This window comes from Topomyia yanbarensis, chromosome 3 (genome assembly GCF_030247195.1).
Source record: "Topomyia yanbarensis strain Yona2022 chromosome 3, ASM3024719v1, whole genome shotgun sequence".
NCBI classification, from domain to species: Eukaryota; Metazoa; Arthropoda; class Insecta; order Diptera; family Culicidae; genus Topomyia; species Topomyia yanbarensis.
In genome coordinates, this window is record NC_080672.1 from 244,807,532 (window position 1) to 244,833,106 (window position 25,575).

The 25,575-nt window shown below is 40.9% G+C and overlaps 1 protein-coding gene across 6 annotated transcripts in view; it reads left to right on the forward strand.

The window, feature by feature from the left end:
- LOC131692853 (apolipoprotein D-like) overlaps positions 1-25,207 on the forward strand; it is a 291,898-nt gene extending 266,691 nt beyond the window's left edge. For 4 of the 6 annotated variants that reach the window (XR_009306081.1, XR_009306082.1, XR_009306083.1 and 1 more), the window contains exons 11-12: positions 24,669-24,997; positions 25,074-25,167. Coding sequence is in view for 1 of the 6 variants with exons in the window: in XM_058980189.1 (XP_058836172.1) it covers positions 24,077-24,096 (20 nt within the window). In the remaining 5 variants the exon portion in view is untranslated. Of the gene's footprint in view, positions 1-24,076; positions 24,166-24,668; positions 24,998-25,073 lie in introns of those variants that run through there. The other 2 variants (XR_009306085.1, XM_058980189.1) reach the window with 2 other exon arrangements.
- Positions 25,208-25,575: the final 368 nt, after the last annotated feature.

Sequence of the window (25,575 nt, forward strand, 5' to 3'; positions counted from 1 at the left end):
ATAAGCTTCTTGCACGTATTTTGAAGCAACGTTTGGAACGGATCATGGAAGACAACAACATTTTGAACTCCAGTCAAAAATGCTCAAATTCTACAAGAAATATATTTGAGGCTTCAAACGCAATCAAGGATAAAGTGGTAGAAATTAACTTCAGGAGAAAATCCGGTAGACTGATATCTGAAACATGCAATTTCACTCCGGATTGATATCACTTCTTGAAAAAATAATGTCCGCATCATTCTCAAAATTTCTCATCAACGGAAATCTAAATGCTGAGTTTCCGATAAAACGTTCAGTTCGTCAGGGTGATCCGCTCAGCATGCACCTTTTTGTTTTATACATACAACCTCTGCTCGAAAAACTTCGATCCATATGCTCAGATCCTTTTGAGTTAGTGATGGCATATGCGGACGACAACTCTATCATAGTCACGAACGGTGAGAAAATAGAAGCAATCAAACGAATTTTTGATGATTTCGGTCGGTGTTCAGGAGCTGTACTAAATCTAAACAAAACCGCAAGTGTAGTTTTGGGATAGCAACGAGAAGCTTTCAACTCTAGATGGCTTACAAATAAGGATTCTGTAAAAATTTTGGGTGTCACATACTCAGCATCTTCCAGAAGGTGGCTGTTGCGCACAGACAGGACGTAGAAATATTTCCGAATTTGTTAATCCAATTTTATTCAAAGTAGGAGAAGGATTACAAAATTCCTGTATCATGACAATAAATAATCTGTTAATGTTTTGTTTCAGATATTTCAATTTTCATATTTACTTACGTTTACTAAATTTCCTAAGCAGACGGTTATAGGGTACCTGACGGTAGGAAACTGCACAGTCCCGACGTGCCTAATTTTCATAAAGATTTCATAATCATTTTCATAAAGATTGATTCACGATCTTCGGGCCTAATTGAATACCGAAATCGGCACGGAACGGTTTTTGTATCTTGTAGGTTATACTATAGTAGAAATAAGTATAATGTAGTCTAATATTAAGTCTAATTCACTATTTTTAACGCATAACTCCTTACCGGTGGTGGTGTAATTCACTTAGTATAAATTAGCTTAAGTAGTTTTAATTAGTTTTAGCTTATTAAAAGTAAATTTAGATGCACTACTTCTACCATCTGATGGGTTTTGTTTTATTCTTTCTTCCCGCTGTCACGAGGTACTGTCTGTCACTTGCTGCTGCGTGATTGTATTGGCTATCAAGGCGGATTGCGAAGGTGGTGAATTCCGCAGCTGATGTCTGTGGTAGTGAGCAGTGCTGGCAGTTTGGTTATGATGCGCGCAGACTGATATTGAGTCTGCTAACAGTCCCCCCAAGTACGCCAACTTCTGATTGGCTTACACCTCATCGCGACGAACGTCCAACACTGCCAGCTTCATTGCAGGTCGTTCGTACACACCTCTCGCTGTTTGAACAGTTGCAGATCGGATCTGGCCGTCTCGGCCGACACACATATGAATCACATTGCCCTTCGGCCAGCAATTCCTCGGTAGATTGGAGTCCGCGATGACCACTACGTCGCCCAACGAGACCGGCTTGGTATGTGCAAACCACTTCGTTTTCCTGGTAATTTCCGGTAGATAATCGGTGACCCAGCGCTTCCAAAACTGGTTTGCTACAACTTGCGATACTCGCCAGTTTTGTAGTAGGGCAGAGCCGCTGTCATCCATAGTGATAAGCGGTTTCACGCCACTCGATGAACCCAGCAAGAAAAGGTTCGGAGTTAGGGCAGGGGCCGAATCGTCATCTATGGGAACGTGGGTCAAAGGGTGAGAGTTAACTGTGCTTTCGATTTCGGTAAGTAGGCTCCGAAGAATTTCATCGGAGGGCTTTCGTGTAGGTAAAGTTGCCATCAGGTTCTTTTTGACGGTACGGATCAGGCGCTCCCAACTACCACCCATGTGCGGGGCGGCCGGTGGGTTGAATACCCATTCGGTTTCTGGGCTTACGAACTCCTTCATTATAGCATTTTGATCAATCAAATCAGCAGATTCCTTCAATTCTCGACATGCACCGACAAAATTCGTCCCGCTGTCGCTGTGAATCCGTCTAGGAGTGCCACGACGAGCAATGACGTTGCGAACTGCCAAAATGCAGGAATCGGTGCTTAATGAATTGACGACCTCGATGTGAATTGCACGGGTAGTCAGACAGATGACTAGCATTCCCCATCGTTTCTCTACGCGTCTGCCAAGCACGACTTCCATAGGCCCAAAGTAGTCAACTCCTATGTGCGTGAAGGGGAGCGAGAAAGCAGCGAGCCGCGCATCTGGCAAGTCTGCCATTATTGGAGGGTTTGGCACCGACGATTCATTTTTGCAGCGTTGGCAGTTTTTGCGAACCTTGGCGTAAATAACACGGACTCGGGAGATGTGGTACTTTTGGCGTAGTTCGTTGATAACGGTCTCGTGGTTCAGGTGGTGGTATTTACCGTGGTAGTTCGAGACTATCAGTTTGGTTACACGGTGGTCATGTGGTAGGATGATTGGACTTCTAGCGTCCTCGGTGGCGAACTGACAAGCTGCAATTCTAGTTCGCATTCGAAGAATTCCACAGTCGTCTATCCACGGAGTGAGCTTATACAGCGGACAGCAGTTTGGACTGGGACAGGACTGCCATTTCATCGGGATATGCGGCAAGCTGAGCTAGGCTAATCAAATAGTTTTCCGCCACGCTTAATTCCTCCATTGAAAAAGGTCCCGTTTGGATCGGCTGCTTGCGACGTTTTAAGCGACAATTTGCTGGAAAACGGAAAACAGCTGCGATCACGTTAATAAGGCGCCGCCAATTAGAGAAATCCGTCACACAGCACCGTGGATCAGGAACCGCACGATGAAACAGTAAATGTGGACGCAGTTCAGTCTTCGTTGAGCCATGAGCAATCGTTGGCTGGGGCCATTCCGACACTGGTTGCCAAAGAAAATCCAGACCGGTAAACCATCTGCTGTTACGCGTCAAATCTGGCCCTCTCTCCCATTTTGTCCCGTCGTCTGCTACATTAAGTTTTGTAGGGACCCAACGCCACTCAGTAGCTTCCGTAGTTTCAAGAAGTTCGCCGACACAGAATGCTACGAACTGTGTGTAACGCCGATGGTCTGAATTGATCCAGCAAAGAACGTCGCGCGAATCGGTCCAGAACACTCGATTATTGATTGATATGGAGAGAGACTCACCAACAGCTCGTGCGAGTCTTGCACCGACTGCAGCTGCTTGGAGCTCCAACTTTGGGATTGAGACAAACTTCAACGGTGCTACGCGAGTTTTAGCTGCAACGATTGAGCATTGAGTAACGTCATCGCGAACGAATCTCAGATAACATACAGCTGCTATCCGATTCTCGCTCGCATCAACAAACGTATGTAGCTGCGTATCGCAACTATTCGCTGGGGACGAATGAAGGTTGTAACATCGTGGAATTTGGACCATTTCCACCTATGGCAGAACTCTCAGCCACCTTTGCCATTTCTTGAATAATTCGTCTCCGATTTTCTTGTCCCATTGGACTCCGGATCGCCAAACTTCCTGCAGCAGAATCTTGAGATACACCAAGAAGTGAGCGATAAGTCCGAGAGGATCAAAGATAGTCATCAACACGCGTAGGATCTCTCGCTTAGTCGGTCGTCGTTGGCCTTCCAGCAGTGCTTGGTCGAAACGGGTCCACCCGACTTTGTACGTGAATACATCTGATGCCATGCACCACCTCATGCCCAAGACTTTCTCAGTGCCCATTTCTGACTGCAGATCAAGACTCTTCTCTTCTAGTGAACTGGAATTGATTTATCTCGAGCGATTCTCGAGCTATGTCGGGTCGGAGCAAAAATACGCGGCCAAAATCAAAGGCCAGTGTTGGTGTTGGTAATACAAACCAAGGTGAGCGTGGTACAAGTGGTGTGTCAGTGGTGGTCAAGGAAGAGCAACAACCGGATAAAACCTTACCTGGAAGAGTGTGTAAAACGTGTGGTGGTCCGGATTGTGACGAAATGGTGCAATGCGACGACTGCGATGAGTGGCATCATTTTGCCTGTGTAGGAGTCAACAAGGAGGTCGAACAACAAGACTGGAGCTGTCCTAAATGCGTATCAGCAAACAGGATCCAGTAACTACGTTCTACCCCCGATAAGATTCCAGCAACAGGAGAACGGGTGGACGAGCGCACGGAACAATCGTCAAAGAAGTCGTCAAATACAGTAGGCTCTAAGCCACTAAAGGGAAGGTCTCAGTCAGAGCAACCACGGAGAGATGAGTTGTCAGAGTTTTTCCACGCATCGTCGCATGCCTCGCGGTTTAAGCGGAGTGATAAGTTGTCCGAGTCATCATATGCGTCATCGCATGCCTCGCTGCTAAAGCTGGAATTGCTAAAGCTGGAGGAAGAACACGTTTTGGCTCAGCAGGAGGCTGAAAGACAACGCGCCTACGTTGACAAGAAATACAGAATTCTAATGCAGATGTCACATCGGGAAAGTTCGCATTGCAGTGAAGGAATGAGTCGAATTGATGAATGGGTCCAGGGAGTGAAGCGCGTTCAGCAGCAAGGAGAAATAGTTGAAGCCGGTTCATGTAACTTCAACCCACAACGTCATTCAACGCATAATCTTGCTGTGGAAGAACAGCGCCCGGATGCAGGAGCTGCTTCACGACTACTGCGTAATCAGTCAAAGGTCTTAATTCCGCTTCAATCTTCTCTGATCAATAATCCCGATGGTAGTAAGGGTTCTAAACAACCAATTTCTCAACTAGACTGTTCTATTGGCCAATCGTCCGTTCCGGGCCATTCAATTTCACGAAGCATTGTTTCAGCCGTAAATCGAAGTGTTTCCGCGGTTAATCAAAATGTTATCCACCAAAGCCATGCTTTGCCACAACATTCCCGTCCACCCACTCGAGAACAGATAGCTGCGCGACAGGCGGTGCCGAAGGATTTGCCTCAGTTTTCCGGAAACCCCGAGGAATGGCCGATTTTCCTGTCAACTTTCAATAACTCTACAGCGATGTGTGGTTTCAGTGACGAGGAGAACACTCTCCGACTTCAAAGGTGCCTTAAAGGCAAGGCGTATGAAGCCGTTAAAAGTCGTCTAATGCATCCATCCAATGTGCACGGGTGATAGCGACATTACGAATGCTGTTTGGGCAGCCAGAGGCTATTGTTCATTCGCTGATTTCGAAAATCAACTCGTTGTCGTCGATCAGAGAGGATAAGCTTGAAACGATAGTGGATTTCGCAGTCAACGTATAAAACTTTTGCGCTATAGTTGATGCTTGTGGTTTGGAGGAGTATTTGTACAACATCTCTCTTCTGCATCAGCTCGTGTGCAAACTTTCTCCATCGATAAAATTAGACTGGGCTCGATATAGACAAACCGTTCCTTCTGTTAACCTTGCGACGTTCGGAAACTGGGTGTATTCTCTCGCCGAAGCGGCCAGTGCTGTGACGATCCCGTCAATTGTGCAGGAATCTAAATTGCTTAGGAACGATCCACGAGGAGCAAGGAAGGGAAATGCCTTCATGAATGTTCACTCCGATCCTCAACTCGATTTCACATAATGAAGTCCGCCAACGGTCCACGAATACGTCAAGCCGTCTGCCCTTAACGTATGTCTAATCTGCAAAGGGAGTTGTAAGGCAGTAGAGAAATGCAAGCATTTTCAAGACCTTTCCCGGGATTCACGGTGGGCAGCGGTCAGAGAATTTGGACTATGCCGCAGATGTCTCCATCGACACAACGGTGGCTGTAAAGCAAAGCCATGTGGGAAGAACGGTTGTGAGCTGAAAGATCATGCACTGCTACACAATGAACAAAGGAACGTTGTACTGGATCAGAAGCAGCCAATTTCAACTGGTAGGGCTCCTTCGCCACAGACGGGAACCAGCCATGAGCCCCGTAGGTGCAACACTCATGGGATCGACCTGGGAACTGTATTGTTTCGTTACTTGCCGGTGATTCTCTACGGGAAAAATCGGATGGTAAGAACATATGCCATTTTCGACGACGGTTCTGAACTAACCTTGCTTGATCAGGAGCTGGCGAATGAGTTGTCCTTAGACGGCGATGTTCAACCTTTATGTTTGCGTTGGACTGGGGGCCCTCAGCGAAATGAGGATAAGTCAAGAGTCGTTAACCTAGACGTAGCCGGTATACGAAGCCAAACCAAGAAGTTCCGCTTGGATACCGTGAGAACAGTCGAGGAGCTGTTACTTCCACCTCAAACGCTGAACGTAGACAAGCTAGCGGATGCGTATCCACACCTTCGAGGTCTACCAATCGATTCGTATTTCGACGCTCGACCACGAATCCTTATTGGGATGAAACACGCCGGAATAAGTCTCGTCCACAAGACTAGAGAGATGGGGTTGGATGATCCGATAGCGGTAAAGACGCGTCTAGGCTGGACGGTTTGTGGTAACTGGCAAATGGATCGACCAATTGATTCCGCTCTGTGCACATTCCATGTTCGTCGAGCCGATCAGGACCAAGAAACAGACGAGTCCTTGCATCAAGCTATGAAAGCGTATTTTACGCTGGATAGCCTTGGCCTGTCGAAACCAGTGAATACTCTACTCTCGTCCGATGATCAGCGCGCTCAACACCTACTTCAATCTTTGACAACGTTTCGACAATGTGCGCCTGCCAGATAATCGAGAAATGGCTCTGCGTCGACATTACTGTCTGAAAAAACGCATGGCAAAGGAGCCGGTGCTAGCGCAGGTCCTAAATCAGAAAATTGCCGCCTACTTGTCTAAAGGATACGCACGAAAACTCACCAACGATGAACTGAGCCAAACCTTACCACGTGTGTGGTATCAACCCATATTCCCGGTCACCATCCCGAATAAACCCGGGAAAGTTAGAATGGTTTGGGATGCACCAGCCAAGGCTTTCGGTGTGCCTCTAAACTCCGTCCTGTTAAAAGGCCCCGATCAACTGTGTTCTTTGCTGACGATCCTGCTTCAGTTCCGCGAGCGCCGAGTAGCGTTGACCGGAGACATACGCGAGATGTTCCACCAAGTGCGAATTTGGGAGGAAGATCAACAATGCCAGCGCTTCTTGTGGGCTGACGAAAACGGCGAAATTGCAACCTATGTTATGCAGGTTATGACTTTTGGAGCCTGCTGCTCCCCTAGTAGCGCCCAATTCATCAAGAATGCCAATGCCAATCGCTTCTCCAATCAGACGACTTGTTGGTGAGTGTAGACACGGAGCAAGAAGCGATTCAGTTAGCGGACATCAAGTACGTACATTCGGAAGGCGGGTTTGAGATACGCAACTGGATGAGTACCTCGGAGGTAGTGCTATCACGATTACAGGACAGTTCACTAGAAGAGAAGAGTCTTGATCTGCAGTCAGAAATGGGCACTGAGAAAGTCTTGGGCATGTGGTGGAGCATGGCATCAGATGTATTCACGTACAAAGTCGGGTGGACCCGTTTCGACCAAGCACTGCTGGAAGGCTAGCGACGACCGACTAAGCGAGAGATCCTACGTGTGTTGATGACTATCTTTGATCGTCTCGGACTTATCGCTCACTTCTTGGTGTATCTCAAGATTCTGATGCAGGAAGTTTGGCGATCCGGAGTCCAATGGGACGAGAAAATCGGAGACGAGTTATTCAAGAAATGGCAAAGGTGGCTGAGAGTTCTGCCACAGGTGGAAATGGTCCAAATTCCACAATGTTGCAACCTTCATTCGTCCCCAGCGAATAGTTGCGATACGCAGCTACATACGTTTGTTGATGCGAGCGAGAATGGGATAGGCCCCAGCCAACGATTGCTCATGGCTCAACGAAGACTGAACTGCGTCCACATTTACTGTTTCATCGTGCGGTTCCTGATCCACTGTGCTGTGTGACGGATTTCTCTAATTGGCGGCGCCTTATTAATGTGATCGCAGCTGTTTTCCGTTTTCCAGCAAATTGTCGCTTAATACGTCGCAAGCAGCCGATCCAAACGGGACCTTTTTCAATGGAGGAATTAAGCGTGGCGGAAAACTATTTGATTAGCCTAGCTCAGCTTGCTGCATATCCCGATAAAATGGCAGTCCTGTCCCAGTCCAAACTGCTGCAATGTCCGGCCAAAAGGTTGATTAACAAGAGCAGTCCGCTGTATAAGCTCACCCCGTGGATAGACGACTGTGGAATTTTTCGAATGCGAACTAGAATTGCAGCTTGTCAGTTCGCCACCGAGGACGCTAGAAGTCCAATCATCCTACCACATGACCACCGTGTAACCAAACTGATAGTCTCGAACTACCACGGTAAATACCACCACCTGAACCACGAGACCGTTATCAACGAACTACGCCAAAAGTACCACATCTCCCGAATCCGTGTCATTTACGCCAAGGTTCGCAAAAACTGCCAACGCTGCAAAAATGAATCGTCGGTGCCAAACCCTCCAATAATGGCAGACTTGCCAGATGCGCGGCTCGCTGCTTTCTCGCTCCCCTTCACGCACATAGGAGTTGACTACTTTGGGCCTATGGAAGTCGTGCTTGGCAGACGCGTAGAGAAACGATGGGGAATGCTAGTCATCTGTCTGACTACCCGTGCAATTCACATCGAGGTCGTCAATTCATTAAGCACCGATTCCTGCATTTTGGCAGTTCGCAACGTCATAGCTCGTCGTGGCACTCCTAGACGGATTCACAGCGACAGCGGGACGAATTTTGTCGGTGCATGTTGAGAATTGAAGGAAGCTGCTGATTTGATTGATTGGCTATCAAAGCAGATTGCGAAGGTGGTGTATTCCGCAGCTGATGTCTGTGGTAGTGAGCAGTGCTGGCAGTTTGGTTATGATGCGCGCAGACTGATATTGAGTCTGCTAACAGTGGCAGTGCTTAATACTTATATAACCTCAAGGTTCTATGAACTTCTAGTTCATGTCGTCGATTATTAATATCCCGAATGTTGAAATAGCCAGGATCACTTCACAGCTTGGGCGGTTTATTTGGAACTTATATCCTACTAGAGTCGGAACAGAGCAGCTTGCACTTCCATTTGACAAAGGAGGGTTGAATTTACATCTTCCTTCCCAAAAGTGTAGAGCTCTCTTAGTAAATAGGTGTATGCACTGCAGAGATTATACTCCTTTTGCGTTGTCTCTCTCAGATCAAATGTTGAATCCTCCGAACGTTAATGGGATCCCCCCGAACTATTCATGCCTTAAGATAATTGCTAAAGAACTTCCTTACAAACCTGTACAATACCTGCTCTTCTGTTGTTTTACATTCCCTCTACAAAAGTGGAACAAAAACACCAAAGATCATAACTAAAAATCCAGGCATTCGATGGACAAAAGTTTAGAAAAATCTGCAAAACAAAATCCTGTCCTCAACAGAAAAATCTACATACTACTTACTAATCAACCAAAAATTTCCAAACGCAGCTCTATTGCATAGACAAAATCGCGTAAATAGTGACAAATGTCAACACTGTCCCACTATATAGAAGTAGAGCATAAATTTAGTGTATGTAGAAAAGTGAAATAGCTTTGGAATCATGTTCGGATAAAATTGGAGAATATTCTGAACCATAGAATAACTTACAAATATATAGCTACTCCAGAACTTATAAACATAAGTCCAGAGATTAAAAGCAGGGCTCTAAAAATATTTATAAGCTATTTAAATTTTATATTAGATGCTAGTAACACTCTGTCAATAGCTTCACTGAAGTTTTTTTTATTTTGTAATTGCTTTTAGATAATAAGATGTTCTTGTACTAATCAGATCGAAGTAAACATGTTTATAAAAAAATCATAGATTCTTGGAATATATTGTCCACTATTGATAATTCCGGAAGTCTCGGGTTCCAGGCATATTCCAAAGCCACATCGGTGATGACTGAACCAATTTTCATTAACACTATGAAATGGAAGGTATAATATGAAGTTGGGTGTTGCATCACCCCCCCTTTACCCCACCCACTCCTTCCTGTTAAATTCATCTTCAGTACAAAAACCATTTCAGTGTATTTTAGATATTTGTCGCAATTGATAAAAATGATTTCATCAAATATTGTATGGCTTACTTTGATGTAGGATTGATTTTTAGGAATGTGCGGCATCCCTCCCGAAATTACACTAATTGATGCCACATTTTGCCTTTCTCAATAGAAAGGTATTGCAATTGCTCTGAAAACGGAGGCCCGGAGGGCCGAGTGACATATACCATTCGATTCAGCTCGTCGAGTTCGGCAAATGTCTGTGTGTATGTATGGGTGTGTATGTATGTATGTATGTATGTATGTGCGTCTGTGTGTGTAGGGGAGACTGAGGAGGCTTGATCCTCGCGGAGACTTGATTCCATCATTGTAACTCAAAGGCGGATCAGAATACATTAATAGAAAATATACTATAAAGTTGCGTAGTTTTATCTAAACATAAATTTCATTAACACAGAAAAAAGAAATTGGACTTTTGTGTAACCGAATTTTTACCGATTTAAAAAAAAGTCTCAGAAGAACTGAAGAAGATTTCTTTTTCAAATTTTCAAACTTTTATAAAATTGATAAAATCACCCACTACATACTCTACTTTTGCATACAGAATTACAGGAGAATGTCAATTATATGAATACGTTATGATTGAGCTGATTCTTTTGTTCAATTGTATTTTTGGTAAAGTTTGCTGAAATAGATGCTATGGGTTCACTTGATCCCTTCGAATTCGTGGAGATTTGATCCCCTTCGCCATACTTCATACACATTACTGAAAATAACCAAATTCACACCAGAACAATTGGAGTCATTGTTGTCATAAAAAAATGTCAAAAATGAACGCTTCATCGTAAAGAAACATAACTGTAATTGTTTACTACAGTATACGTAGCAACCATTCATCCCACATTTGACGTTCCTCAACCATAATAAAGACAGCTTTCAAATAATTGCACGGAGATTTGGGGAATTCGTAAAAAAATCAGGTGAGAGATGCGTAATATGTAGTAACAAAAATAACAATATCTAATCATAACAATTTAATCAATACTACAATCCATTTATAAAATTGAATGGGGTAATGTACCCGTTTTTGCCCTATTAAGAAGAGTACCACATTATTACTACAATAATTTTATTATTTCAGTTTCTTTGATTTGTTATTAAGGTCCATTTTTTTATTTCGATTATAGAGGTTTTAACGTTAAGGTAATTCGCCTCTTATTAAGAGCCAATATAATAACAAAATTGTCTTGAGAATGGTGAAAATCTTCTGTTTGAGCGCAGCAAAATCTCTAATCGAGTACCCCCATTATCGCAATACCATTTGAGTCAATGCGTTGAGCAAAGATGGCAGACGCTGATCTAACCAAAGGCTAGATGATAGTAGAAACATGGCAAAAATAGGCTTATTACCCTACATGCGCTTTTAAACACGTTTTCATAAAGGAATCAAGTGTCCCCAAATTAGGGATCGAGTCTCCACTAATCTAAGAATTTTCCATTTTTTTGTTGTTTTCCAGAAATGCTCATAGCTCATGTCCATTATAATATTTCCATGTATTTTTATTATTATTAATCATCCCTAGAAACAATATAAAACTACAAAAAATATATAGTTTTTTATCATTCCAAATAAAAAAGGGGATCAAGTCTCCTCAGTCTCCCCTACGCGAACACAATCTCACTCACTTTTCTCAGAGATCGCTGAACCGATTTTCACAAACTAAGTTCCAAATGAAAGGTGCGTTCCCATAGGCTGCTATTCAATTTCTAATGGATCCGACTTCCGGTTCCGGAATTACAGGGTGATGAGTACGATCATGTAGAAAATGTCGATTTTAATAAATTCTGGAATGAATGCATAATGGTGAAAATTTTTCCAAAATGTGACCACACCTGCTTCGATTTGTAGTACTAGGTCACTAACCGCCATTCTAAGTCTTTTTGGTCACATTGGCCACCATCATCGGTTCCGGAAGCCCCGGCGGAAGTATCCAGATTCAGAATAACAGTCACATCGGTTTCTCGGAGATGACTAGACCGAATCAACCAAACTTAGTCTCAAATGAAAGATGTTGCGTCCCCGTAAATGGCTATTAAATTTTAACCCGAAACGACTTCCGGTTCCGGAGCTACGAGTATGCGATCACATAGCAAATTGTGATTCAAACCGATACTCTGATGAAAGCAAAAAAGGTAAACATTTCGCTAAAATGTCTCTCAAACAACTTAAATTTGCAGTTCTAGGTCACCGACGGCCAAACAAACTTTCGTTGACTACATTGACCGCCATAGACGGTTCCGGAAGTGCCCGGGAAAATCGGCCATCTTTCAAAACTAGCAAACTCATATCAGTTTCTCGGAAATGGTTGGGTCGATTTTCACAAACTTTATCTCAAATGATAGCTATATTATCACAGATGTCTATAAAATTTCGCGCGGATCGCTTATATGGTTCCGGAAATATAGACTGAACCGTCCGGTCACATATGAAATTCCCATATAAGCCGGAACTCCAAACTTTTTTTCAAAGGGGGACCCCATGAAATTTCAGAAATCGAATTCGTATTTTTAATGCCAAACATCTTTAAAATGCATGAAACGCCGAGATTTCATGTTATAACGAAAAAAATTTTTTTTATAAAAATCGACTTTTTGGGACTGCCGATTTCGCAACTTTTTGCCTTTCTCATATAAAGAAGGGCTATGCAATCACTGAAAAAATCGACTTTTTAACCGAGGCCCGGAGGGCCGAGTGTCATATACCATTCGACTCAGATCGTCGAGATCGGCAAATGTCTGTGTGTGTATGTGTGTGTATCATTTAAACTCACACAATTTTCTCAGAGATGACTGAACCGATTTTCAAAAGCTTAGTTACATCTGAAAGGTATAACGCTCCCATAAGCTGATATTGAATTTTTAGTGGATCCGACTTCCGGTTCCGGAGTTACGGGTTGAAGAGTGTGGTACAACCATGATGTCCAAATGACGTAAAACATATTAAAATGGGTTCAACATTACTCTAGTTTGCGGGTCTGGATCACTAATGATAAATCAAAGTAGCTTTGACCACATTGGCCAACTACGCCGGTTCATGATGCCTCCGGGGAACTCGCCAATTTCCCATGTTAATATCACGCCTATTACCCAGCGAATTCTCTACCGATTTCTACAAACTTGATTTCAAATGAATGATACAGTAATTCCATTGACTACTGCTGAATTTCATTCGGTTCTGACACTTGATTCCGGAGTTACAGGTTGGTTAGTAAGGTTACACTGGAATTTCCCATATAAATCGGTACAATCGTAATACCTCAGAGGCTAAAAACTATTGAAATGGTCACCAAATTACTTCGATTCGCACGTCTAGATCATTGATTGCCAATCCAACATTCTTTGGATATATTGTCAACTATCCACGATTCCGGAAGACCCGGATTCCGGGCATATTCCACAATTTAAGTCACATCGGTTCTTCGGTGATGACTGAACCGATGTTCTCAAACAAAGTCTCAAATAAAAGGCAACATTTGCGGTTGTGTCGCCACTCAGCACACACAAACCCACCCCCCACCCACCCTTGCCATCACACCTCGCTCCTTCATGACTCCTCTCCCTTTGGACCACCCTCACATCCGCATTTTCTTCATCTACCCCTATACCGAAATAAGATGAAGGATTTCTGACGCATCCTCCACTCTAACTCTACTAAACCCTCACCCGCTTCACTTTTAAACCAATTCCACCAACATTTCTAAATATAATCACATGAAGATAACATTGAACTCATGTCGATTAAGTTAATCAAATATTAGATGATCCAGGGGTTAGTTTGTGGTTGGGGTAAGTTGGCGGAATCCCTTTGTCTTTGTTTCTATTAGACATATACTGCCCATATATGCATAAGAGTCCCATATTGAAAAACAGCAAGCCGAGAAAAACGCTGTTCAAGATTTACATTTTTCATTGAGTCTTATGGATGGGACAACCATGTTTTGGTATTTTTTCAATATTTTCTGAACAAACCTGGTAAACTGATTTGTGCATTATGATTCAGTGGCGATACAGAATACAATCCAACAGATATCTCATTTTCGACAAAAATCTATATGGGACTCTTATGCTTATATGGGCAGTATAGCGCTGCCTCTCATAGTGTACCTCAATATATACCCATTATCCAATGTTTTTTATTTCGATTATAGAGGTTTTAACCTTAAGGTCATTCGACTCTTCGGGTTAGAAAAATCTCTTATGAGAAATTTCTAACCCTATGTACGGGGTCGGGACTCGAACCCAGGAGCGCTGCGTACAAGGCAATCGATTTACCAACTACGCCCACCCCGATTATCCAATGTATTTTTGTTAAAAAACATTTTGTTTTGTAAAAGTTGTGCGCGATATTATGTTTTCGAGCATACCAAGTAATTTTTTTTAAATTTTAAACACTTCGTGTTATTCAGGGTAATTTTAAATCTATTTCCCAATTGATTTTATTTTTCGATAGTGCGTAAAAAGAGCTTTCAGTATCCGTATAGATATTAAATCTATCCAAAAAACCTGTTTTAATCCACCTAGCGGTGCAATTGTGCCTTTCTCAATCATGAACACGAGAATGTTTGCGTTGTTTATATTCATTAAAAGCTTTCAAATGCATATATTATATTTTATTATTATACATGACATGACAAATATACAAGAAAAGAAATCATTATTCAAGTTCTAAAATTTTGCGAAAAGAAAAAACAGCCACGGTAATATTGAACTGAAAAAGGTGCGAAATCGGCAAAGTCCCAAAAGTCGATTTTTAAAAAAAAAAAAAATTCGTGATAACATAAAATCTCGAAGTTTCATGCATTTTAAAGATATTTGGCATAAAAAATACGAACTCGATTTCTGAAATTTCATAGGGTCCCCCTTTGAAAAAACTAGGAGTGGGTAATGTCCGGGACATAAATGCGGTGTTGACGTAGGACTAAACTTGAGCATATCATATGACATTCATGGATAATTTGAATCAATCTTCAGTGATTGGGACTATGCACTTTTTGAATAAATGCTTACTGGATTTAATTTGATAAACATTTGCTTATATGAATCACTGGTAGATGTTTAGCAGAATTGACAGGCGCAAACTCAATGCAAGTTTTAAATGGAACTTTCTAACTCAATTCTTTCTCCATTATGTTTCATCCTAATAAGAACGGTTTGCAGATAACTATTTTTGGTGATACCAGACAAGAATCCTTTCTAACGATTCGAACCTTACCCGAATTCGCTTCTGCTGCATACATACACGAACATTCCCCTTTCGCATTTCACGTCGAATGAGCATTGTATATCACAATGCGATCTCTTTTATAAACTTTTTATTGCAGATGGAAGTCCATCCTTTTGTGCGACAAATGGAAATATTTCCATCATGGTGTGGCTTTCGCTTAGTAGCAGGGTTGCCACATTTACTAATGTTCTTGAAAGATTTGCAAAAACCTACGGGTTTGTAGATTAATTCGATAAACATTGGCTTATATGTGTCACTGATAAAGTACAGCAGACTTGAAAGGCGCAAACTCAATGCAAGCTATTAAATGGAACTTTCTAATTCAATTCTTTCGCAATAATGTTTTCATCCTAATAAGAACGGTTTGCAGATAACTATTTGTGGTGATACTAGACGGGAATCCTTTCTAACGATTCGTACCTTGCCCGAATTCGCTTCTGCTGCGTACATACACGAACATTCCCCTTTCGCAGCTCACGTCGAATGAGCATTGTACATGGCAATGCGATCTCTTTTATAAACTTTTTAGTGCAGATGGAAGTCCATCCTTTTATGCGACAAATGGAAATATTTCCATCATTCTTTTTGGTGTGGCTTTCGCTTAGTAGCACGCATAAACTTACGGGTTTGTAGATTATTTAAATATTTGCTTATATTATGAGTCACTGATAAAGGTTCAGAATTAACAAACTCAATACAAGTTAATAAAAGGAACTTACTAATTAGATTCTTTTTTTCCATTATGTATTCGTCCTAATTAGGACGGTTTGCAGATAACCATGGCGCAAGTCCATCAATTAAGAGCGCTACCGGAAAATAAGCACCAATAATTCTTTACAAGTATTTTATTAGTCCTGAAAAGGACTGTCAGCAACATTGGAGACAAGTTAATTTACTTCTTGCCGGCGTGGCAGCTTTCTTGGTAGGTTTGGCGGCCTCCTTTGGTTTAGGGGTCTTCGGCTTGTTCGCTGCAGTCTTCGATGCTTTCGTGGCAGTTTCTATCGCATTGGCATTTTTCGCAACAGCATTTGGCTGTTTAACCTTCTCATCACCATCTCCACCAACGTTTTTCTTTTTCTTCTCTCCCGTGGCAGTCGATTTAGTTGGCCGTCCGATGCAGCTTCCTAATGCGTGATTTAACACGCACGTCCGTTCTGCACTGCGTCTTACGCACGTCTGGCTTTGAGAAAAGTTGTGACACACATATTTATAGGTTCTATCATTAATGTTTATTCGCATTTAAAGTAGTTTCTGAACTATTTAAACGCGTTTTCTATAGCAAACAACGTATCGGTTGCAAGCGTTGAGCGTTTTCCTTCCAATTTATGAAATAAGATTGGCAATTCGTTTAGTAGGAGGAAAGTTATTAAGGTTCAAAGTGTACGTAACGTTTGTGTTTTGAAAATATTGAAATGACACCCAGTATAGTAAAAAAAGACGTAAGTCGCACGTCAAAAAAAGTGAGTTCCAGCTTATATGGGAATGTCATATTTGACGGGACGGTTCAGTCTATATTTCCGGAACCATATAAACGATCCGTGCGAAATTTTATAGACATCTGTGGGGATAATATAGCTATCATTTGGGATAAAGTTTGTGAAAATCGACCCAACCATTTCCTAGAAACTGATATGAGTTTGCTAGTTTTGAAAGATGGCCGCTTTTCCCGGGCACTTCCGGAACCGTCTATGGTGGTCAATGTAGTCAACGAAAGTTTGTTTGGCCGTCGGTGACCTAGAACTGCAAATTTAAGTTGTTTGAGAGACATTTTAGCGAAATTTTTACCTTTTTTGCTTTCATCGGAGTATCGGTTTGAATCACAATTTGCTATGTGATCGCAAATTCGGGATAAAATTTAATGGCCATTTACGAGGATGCAACATCTTTCATTTGAGACTAAATTTGGTTGATTCGGTCTAGCCATCTCCGAGAAACCGATGTGACTGTTATTCTGCATTTGGATACTTCCGCCGGGGCTTCCGGAGCCGATGATGGTGGCCAATGTGACCAAAAAGACTTTGAATGGCTGTTAGTGACCTAGTACTACAAATCGAAGCAGTTGTGGTCACATTTTGGAAAAATTTTCACCATTATACATTCATTGCAGAATTTATTAAAATCGACATTTTCTACATGATCGTACTCATCACCCTTTTATTCCGGAACCGGAAGTCGGATCCATTAGAAATTCAATAGCAGCCTATGGGAACGTTGCACCTTTCATTTGGGACTAAGTTTGTGAAAATCGGTTCAGCCATCTCTGAGAAAAGTGAGTGAGATTGTGTTCGCGTACACACACAGACGCACATACAATACACACATACATACACACACAGACATTTGCCGAGCTCGACGAGCTGAATCGAATGGTATATGTCACTCGGCCCTCCGGGCCTCCGTCAAAAAGTCGGTTTTCAGAGCAATTGCAATACCCTTCTATTGAGAAAGGCAAAAAGTTATTTTTTAAATAGTTTTTTTGTAAAATATGCGGTTGGAGTAAGTTGGCGGTGACGCACGCGGGGCAAGTTGGCGCTACTATTTACAGTGCAAATATTGTCATCAAATAATTTTATTTTTGGAATTCACTCCAAAGTAAAACTTTGTGTATCTCGACAATGCAGGGGATATTTACTTCGGCCAATCGCCTGAAGAATTTCGAAAGTATGCTTTTGAATATGGAATACGCGACAAAGTAAAATACCGGGGTATTTAGACTGAAATATATTGGCAATTGTCGGTTAATATACAATTTAATTGAAAAGACATTCAGCACGAACCTTTGATATAATTAAATTTCAATTTTCTGGCGCATTCATACATACCACCAACTTACCCCGCCGGGGGTAAATTGACGGGTTTTTCGCGTCACATATTTTTGTCTATAAAAACAAAGACAATTTAACAAACACTTTTGTAAAACTCAGGGATATTGGCAACAGCCACATGTTCTATTTTGCAAGATCTATCTACATCAAAGCGGTAAAAAATGTAAACTGAAAACACCGCAAATTAGCCTCGGCCTCCCCTATACTTTTTTGTTTAAAGTGAGTCTGCGTCTACTTTCGTGGTAGTCGTGGGATCAGGAATCAGGAATCAGAATATATTGGCTCAAATGGCACGTTCCCCGTATGTAGTCGGGGATTTGTGCCTTGCCGTGTGTTTTCATCATTTCCTGAGCGGAAGGAAAGGACAAGGAGGTGTGGGGAAGTAGAATTAGAAGGGTGGGAAAAATAACAGCACAAAACAAAAATAAACAACAGGTAAGTTAAACTCACAAGTAGTTCAACTTGCCTGCGAATGGGCCTAAAGCTCATTACCACATTGGATAAGAAACTTTAGTATGTCATTGAGTTTCAGTCGTCCAAACATGGTTTCGTCTATATAATAACGGCTGAAGACTCGAAATCGCAATTGCGCTGCCGCTGGACAGTTGCATATCAGGTTCCGTAGTCGTATTCACAAAGATCACATGAAAAAGACTCAGCGCGCTGAATAGTTGCCGTGTGATAATTGAGTTTGCAGTGGCCGGTTAAAGCCCTGGTCAGCATGCCGCAGTGGAACTTCGAAAAATGTAAGAGATTTTTCGAAACCACTGGGCATGGTTGTTCTAAAAACGCCTTTGTTTGGCGACACATTTGTAGATTTCTCCAATAATTGCGGTGCTCGGACGAAGCCCAGGACCGTATTTTTTCCCTTATTCAACTTGTCGAACTTGGAAGCGCGGGCTCAGGACCAACGAAGTCAATCGCTGAACCTGCCCTGGCCAATTCGTCAGCCCATTCATTTCCAGTAACACCGCAATGTCCGGGCACCCAGACAAGGTAGATAGTGTTGGCAATACTTAGTTCTTTGATTTGGGTTCGGCACGCGATCACTAGCTTGGACTGGGATTTGTCTGAGCTAAGGGCCTTGATTGCAGCCTGACTATCGGAGCAGAAGTTTATCACTCTGCCGGACAAACTCAGTTGAAGAGCCGATTGCACCCCGCACATAATCGCAAAGATTTCTGCTTGGAATACAGTACAGTATCTACCTAGTGAGTGAGATTGTTCCAATCTCATTTCACAACAGTAGACACCAGCACCAGCACGTCCCTCCATCAGAGAACCGTCAGTGTAACAGACCACTTGCGTTTGTTGTTATCTTTTCATAAAGCCAGACAACCACTTCTCTCGAGAGGGAATCTTCACATGGAATGTCCTGTAAGGAAAACTACAAGTGAGTGTAATATCGCTGGGAGCAAGAATATCTTCACCCCATGTAATCTGTGACCACAACCGTGTATGACTGGTAGCAAGATCAACATGATTACTGTTCCAAATCCCAGTAACCTGCAGTCTGTATGCACATGATAGTGCTTCTTGAGGTGTATGTGTAATGGTTTGATATTCAGAAGTGCCTCAAGAGCAGCAGTCGGAGTCGTGGTGAGAGCACCAGTCAACGCCATGAGCGCCATTCTTGGCAGATGGTTTAGCTTTGACTGGACTGTCACCACCTCTCCCCTCTGCCGCCACACAAGGCATCCATATGACAGTATTGGACGTACAATTGTCGTATAAATCCAATAGATGTATTTAAGTTTGAGACCACAGGTCTTTCCAAAAGTTTTTCTGCACTGCCCGAAGGCCATGCACGCTTTCTTGACTCTGAACTCAATGTAAGCAGACCAATTCAGTTTGGAATCCAATATGACTCCAACGTATTTGACTTGATCTGCACACAGTAGCTCAGAATCAAAAAACTGCAAGGGACGAACCCCGGTTGTTATTCGCTTCTTCGTGAAAAGAACCATCGAAGTTTTGCTTGGGTTAACTGATAGTTTAACTTGTCGACACCACTGTTCGATAGCTCTTAATGCCTGTTGCATTGAGTCAAAGATTGTTCCGATGCAAAATCCAGTAATTAGTATTTGGTAATCGTCAGCAAACCCGTAGGTTGGAAATCCAAGCTCATTGAGTTTCTTCAACATGCCGTCAGCTACTAAGTTCCATAGCAAAGGCGCCAGAACGCCGCCCTGAGGACAACCGCAAATACTCAACTTCCGTATCTCAGCCTGTCGCAGTGACGAGCAAAGTATGCGGTTACTAAGCATTGCGTTTAATTGAAAAGACATTCAGCACGAACTTTTGATATAATTAAATCTCAATTTTCTGGCGCATTCATACATACCACCAACTTACCCCGGGACCGGGGTAAATTGGCGGGTTTTCCGCGTCACATATTTTTGTCTATAAAAACAAAGACAATGCAAGAAACACTTTTGTAAAACTCAGGGATATTGGCAACAGCCACATGTTCTATTTTGCAAGATCTATCTACATCAAAGCAGTAAAAAATGTAAACTGAAATCACCGCAAACTAGCCCCGATCTCCCCTATACTTTTTTGTTTAAAGTGAGTCTGCGTCTACTTTCGTGGTAGTCGTGGGATACGTGCTAAGTGAAATAAGAATGTAATAGACATTTCCACAATTCTATTGAACAAAACCAGCTAATGAATCATAGTTTGGGTAAATGAGAAAGGCGCAATTGCACCACTATGCGGATTAAAACAGGTTTTTTCAGTTCAGTATTACCGTGGCTTTTTTTTACAAAATTTTAGAACTCGAATGATGATTTCTTTTCCTGTATATAGTTGTCATGTGATGTATAATAATAAAATGTAATATATGCATTTAAAAGCTTTTAATGACTATAAACAACGCACATATTCTCGTGTTCATCATTGAGAAAGGCGCAATTGCACCGCTAGGTGGATTAAAACAGGTTTTTCATTTTTCTGTCAGATATGATGTTTATAGAGATGCGCGAAGACTCCCAGTCAAAAAGGGCATGTTGCTGACTAACGGGGAGCTATTTGCCAACTCGGATGCGCTAATTGCCCTACAATTTGCCAGCAATTTGCTGGCAATTAGGGGGCTATTTTAAATGCAACATTTGGGCGATTTGCCGCCGTCATTTTTTTGCCGCTCTACTCGCCCTTAAATCGCCCCCAAATCGCCCAGGGAACGCGCCATTTAATCGCCCTTAATTGCCTGATATTAAAATTAAAAATAATAATTGTTTTCGGATTCATTATCTACTCACATAAATGTATCAGTACACTAGGTAATCACCACCAAACTATAGGAAGAATCGAAGGTGAAATTCGTATTGCGCATCAAAACTTACCACAATCTGACTTTCATTTAGACTTTAGGTCAGAGATCTTGTTCCACTATACTTACACACGATTCCACAATTTGCCACATTCGTTGGCTAAATTAAGTGCACTAGACAAACAAAACACAAGCGAGCACACGACAATTGTTTAAAAAAACAATTTTAAAAATTAAACCAAATATGGGCAATTAGCACAGGCGAGTTGAGTTAAACGTCAAACTGTTTAAATCGCCTGACCATGTTCGTCCGCATTTTTTTTTGACCGGGCTGAAGCCAAAAGTTCCAATCGAACCCAAAACAATTCGTCAAGCTTCATGAAACTACAAGTCACGCGCTGTTTACACAATAATCCTAGTTGACAAAACTACCAGACAAAGCATCCTGTTTGTTTTCTGTGTGCCACTTTTCTATCGCAAAAATTTAAGTGGCACTCACCTTCAGCAGCGACAGTTTAAAATCGGTTTTATGTCGAGTTCACCGATATATAAGCTGATACAAAATACTTCTATATTGGTAATTGATAGAATACTTATTCTTAAAGCCTCGGAAAACGAACGAGTTTCCATAAGACACAACTAGCTCAGCTATTTTGGAACTTCCCCGTGTTGCTGCGATAGGTTTAACCGAGTTGTCGTTTACGGTTCTTTAGGCGGGTTCGCGCTTAACTATTTCCCCTTCAAGTACTGCTCATGTGTATGTGTGTTTTAACCATCCTATCTCCCACAAGCTGGTAGTGATTTACAAAAAAAAATGTTTACAAGTACTTAAATAAATTCATGCAAATAACTTGGTTCATGGGATTAGGTAGGTGTTAGCTCAATTGACTTTCCGATGACCCATTTCCTGTACAGCGCCAGACATGTTCCGAGGTCATCGTTCCAGCCCCGCCTTAATGTAATGTTTGTATCAATTGGATTTTAACATTACAGTAAAACTTTCGATTCCTTCCCGGAAGGAAGAAATCGACGCGTATTTAGTATATTTATATATATATATATATATATATATATATATATATATATATATATATATATATATATATATATATATATATATATATATATATATATATATATATATATATATATATATATATATATATATATATATATATATATATATATATATATATATATATATATATATATATATATATATATATATATATATATATATATATATATATATATATATATATATATATATATATATATATATATATATATATATATATATATATATATATATATATATATATATATATATATATATATATATATATATATATGTAATGTAATAATCATAAATGATAAAATTACTCAAAAGATCTTCCATACTTAACCTTCCGACGAATGCGCTGAATTGTATGACATTAGTAGTACACATTTGGAAACTTATTTCTCAGCTTTGTTGAATCGAATATTGTGTAGTAAGTGTCTCATTCCCTCTTGTAAAACTCGCTTTCGGCATTTCGACGCCCTTGGTCGACCGTCTCGTAGAAGAGATTTCTTACATCGAATCCTCAATTTCCGTCGGAACTCGTATATGAGACGCTCAAGGGATTCTACAAGCTCGAATATTAACTACCTTAAGCAAAAATAATATATAATATGAATAGTTTTATAAAAAATCCCTAATTCTATAATCAACTAAGGCTGTCTGACGATTGTAATACAGAAGCTAATGATGTGACCATCAAGAATACCTTCATTGACCCCCCTCGACACCAGTTTGGCCTTACCAAGCCGTAACATGGGTGGCGTTGTGAGAGCTGTCGAATAGGAGTTGAGAACAGTTTGAAACAACATCTGATGTTGTTCCAAATGTATATGATCGAGACACTATGTCTTGGATCAGCCATCGAGCCTAGTTTGCATACCGCACATAACTAGACTCACTATTCTCCGTTCATTCACTTCCCCTTCAAGTATTGCTCGTCCCGAGAAATTTTCTATTTTTGTAAACTTGTAATATTAGACAAGTATAAAAATCAACAATGCGAAAATGAGGTCAACTCCTGTGCTGAGCGATAAAAATCCAAGTCGGTGTTCCACGTGGACTGTTACAATGTGATTTTTGTTTGCTATGTTGAGTTGGTTGAATTATGATATGTTGACGGGCCGCTCTATTTGCATAGTTTATAATTTGCCTGATTGTAGTGGCAAAATTGTTGGCTGACGGAACTGTAGTTCAAAATTCTCGAACAGCTCGTTCCTGCTAATGGGGAGCAAACAATTATGAACGTTACCAAGTGGATTACGGTAAACGTTCTATTACTGATGCCGTTGATGTGTACGTCTTGCTGAACGGATATCACCAACAGTTTACCTGCGGTGAGCGTTCTCGTCTCTGATGAGGGAGGTTTTTCTGATAAAATTTAAACCTACTTAGGTATTTTGGTCATGTTCGATATGTTCCGGAGGAGTATAGCACTTGATCCAATCCAACTTTAGTGTTAAACTGTGAAATCCCGTTCCATTTTTTTTCAAAAGCTGCTTCACATTGACTTAGTTGGAACCCTAAACTCCTGCCATCATTTATATTTTTTCTGCTCCCACTCCCAGTGCGTTAGGAAAACTCGATGGTCAGTTTTTCAACTTCAAAGACTTTTTATAACTAGAATGCCCCCCAAAAAATCTTTTCCTGCGCTTTTTTACCACCACTTTTCTTTTTTTCTTTTTCAGATCTTACCTTTTTGCCTTGACATCAGATCAGATTTCAACGGTTCATACATTTTGAAAACGTGGCATCACAATAAAATTTTTGATATCCGAATTTTTTTAAAAATTTCTAAGTATTGGGTACTAAAATGTTTTAAATATGTTTTAGCGGTTTTCGTTTGTTTTGACACTAGATGCTGATGTTTCATGCTATTTTTAGGTATATTTCAAAAAAAAATCTATTTTTAACATTTCATGTACTCTTCTTTAGATTATTTCGAATATTATGAAATCAATATTCAAACGCTGTACTCCCTTAATGATGTCCGATTGAGCTAAAAAATTGCATAGGCTCCTTTTTCGATATAATAAGCATTTTATATGAGACTTTATGCGACAATTTAAGATGATCATTTCCATTGATATCTTCCCTGTAGAACCACCCTATTTCTCCATACAAACTTTGGTGTTAAACTGTAAAGACCCATTCCTTTTTTTTTTTTTCAAAAATTCCTTCCTGGGTCCCCAAACTTTCCCCTATTTTTTTCGTTCTACTCCTCGATCTTGTGTTGAACAGTGTTATCTGATCGAATTCTTGAATTTATTGTATCCATAGGAAATACCAATTGTTTTTGGAACTCGGTTCACCAATTATACTGCTGCGAAAAATTCATCCACCGAAATTATCCAATGAGACTAGACTGTAAAAAGTTAATGGCAAATATTGTTGTACTTATTCCGCGCATTTCAATGATACCAACTTACATACTATTTGAATTTAAGCGTCTGCAGTTGTCGGTGTGACTTGCGTTTGCAATGATTATCAACCACGCGCACGATGTCAATTTGGAAAATCCATGTTTCTTTCATGCTTTCTCCAGTATGGAAAAACGGAAAAAACTAGAACTAATGTTTATCTGAATGTTAAAGAATTGTTTAACGAGGGTGAGGGTCAAAGCTAGTTGATAATATTGAAGATTCGAACTTTTAAATTTACCCATATATTTTTTGTATCTTTCAGATCAAATATGGCTTCTTGGGCGGGACAGGGACTTTTCAGCGGAAACCAGGAAGAAAATATACAGCGCACTCACACAGCTCAGTTTGGATCCGGAACGATTATTTATTTCAAAAAATAACAACTGCCCTAGTACGTTATGATTAGGTAGGAAAATAGCCGGAAATAGCCTAGTATATGTATATGTGCATGTATATTATATATAAAAAAGCAAAAACGACCGAAATCAGTCTTTTTATGTAAGTTTTATAACTATATTTTTTTTCTTTTCCTTTTAGTACGGTGCCAAGGTATTTTTGATCAAGAATTCATGTTTTGTAATTTCTCTTTATTTGAGATGTTACTACTTTTCAAAAACAAAACCGGTTTTAATCCACCTAGTACCTAGTGGTTTTCTCATTTCTCCAAATTATGATTCTATGGTTGGTTATGCTCAATATAGTAGTGAAAATGTCTATTACATTCTTAGAACACCTATAAAAATGGCTCTAATTTTCGATACAAA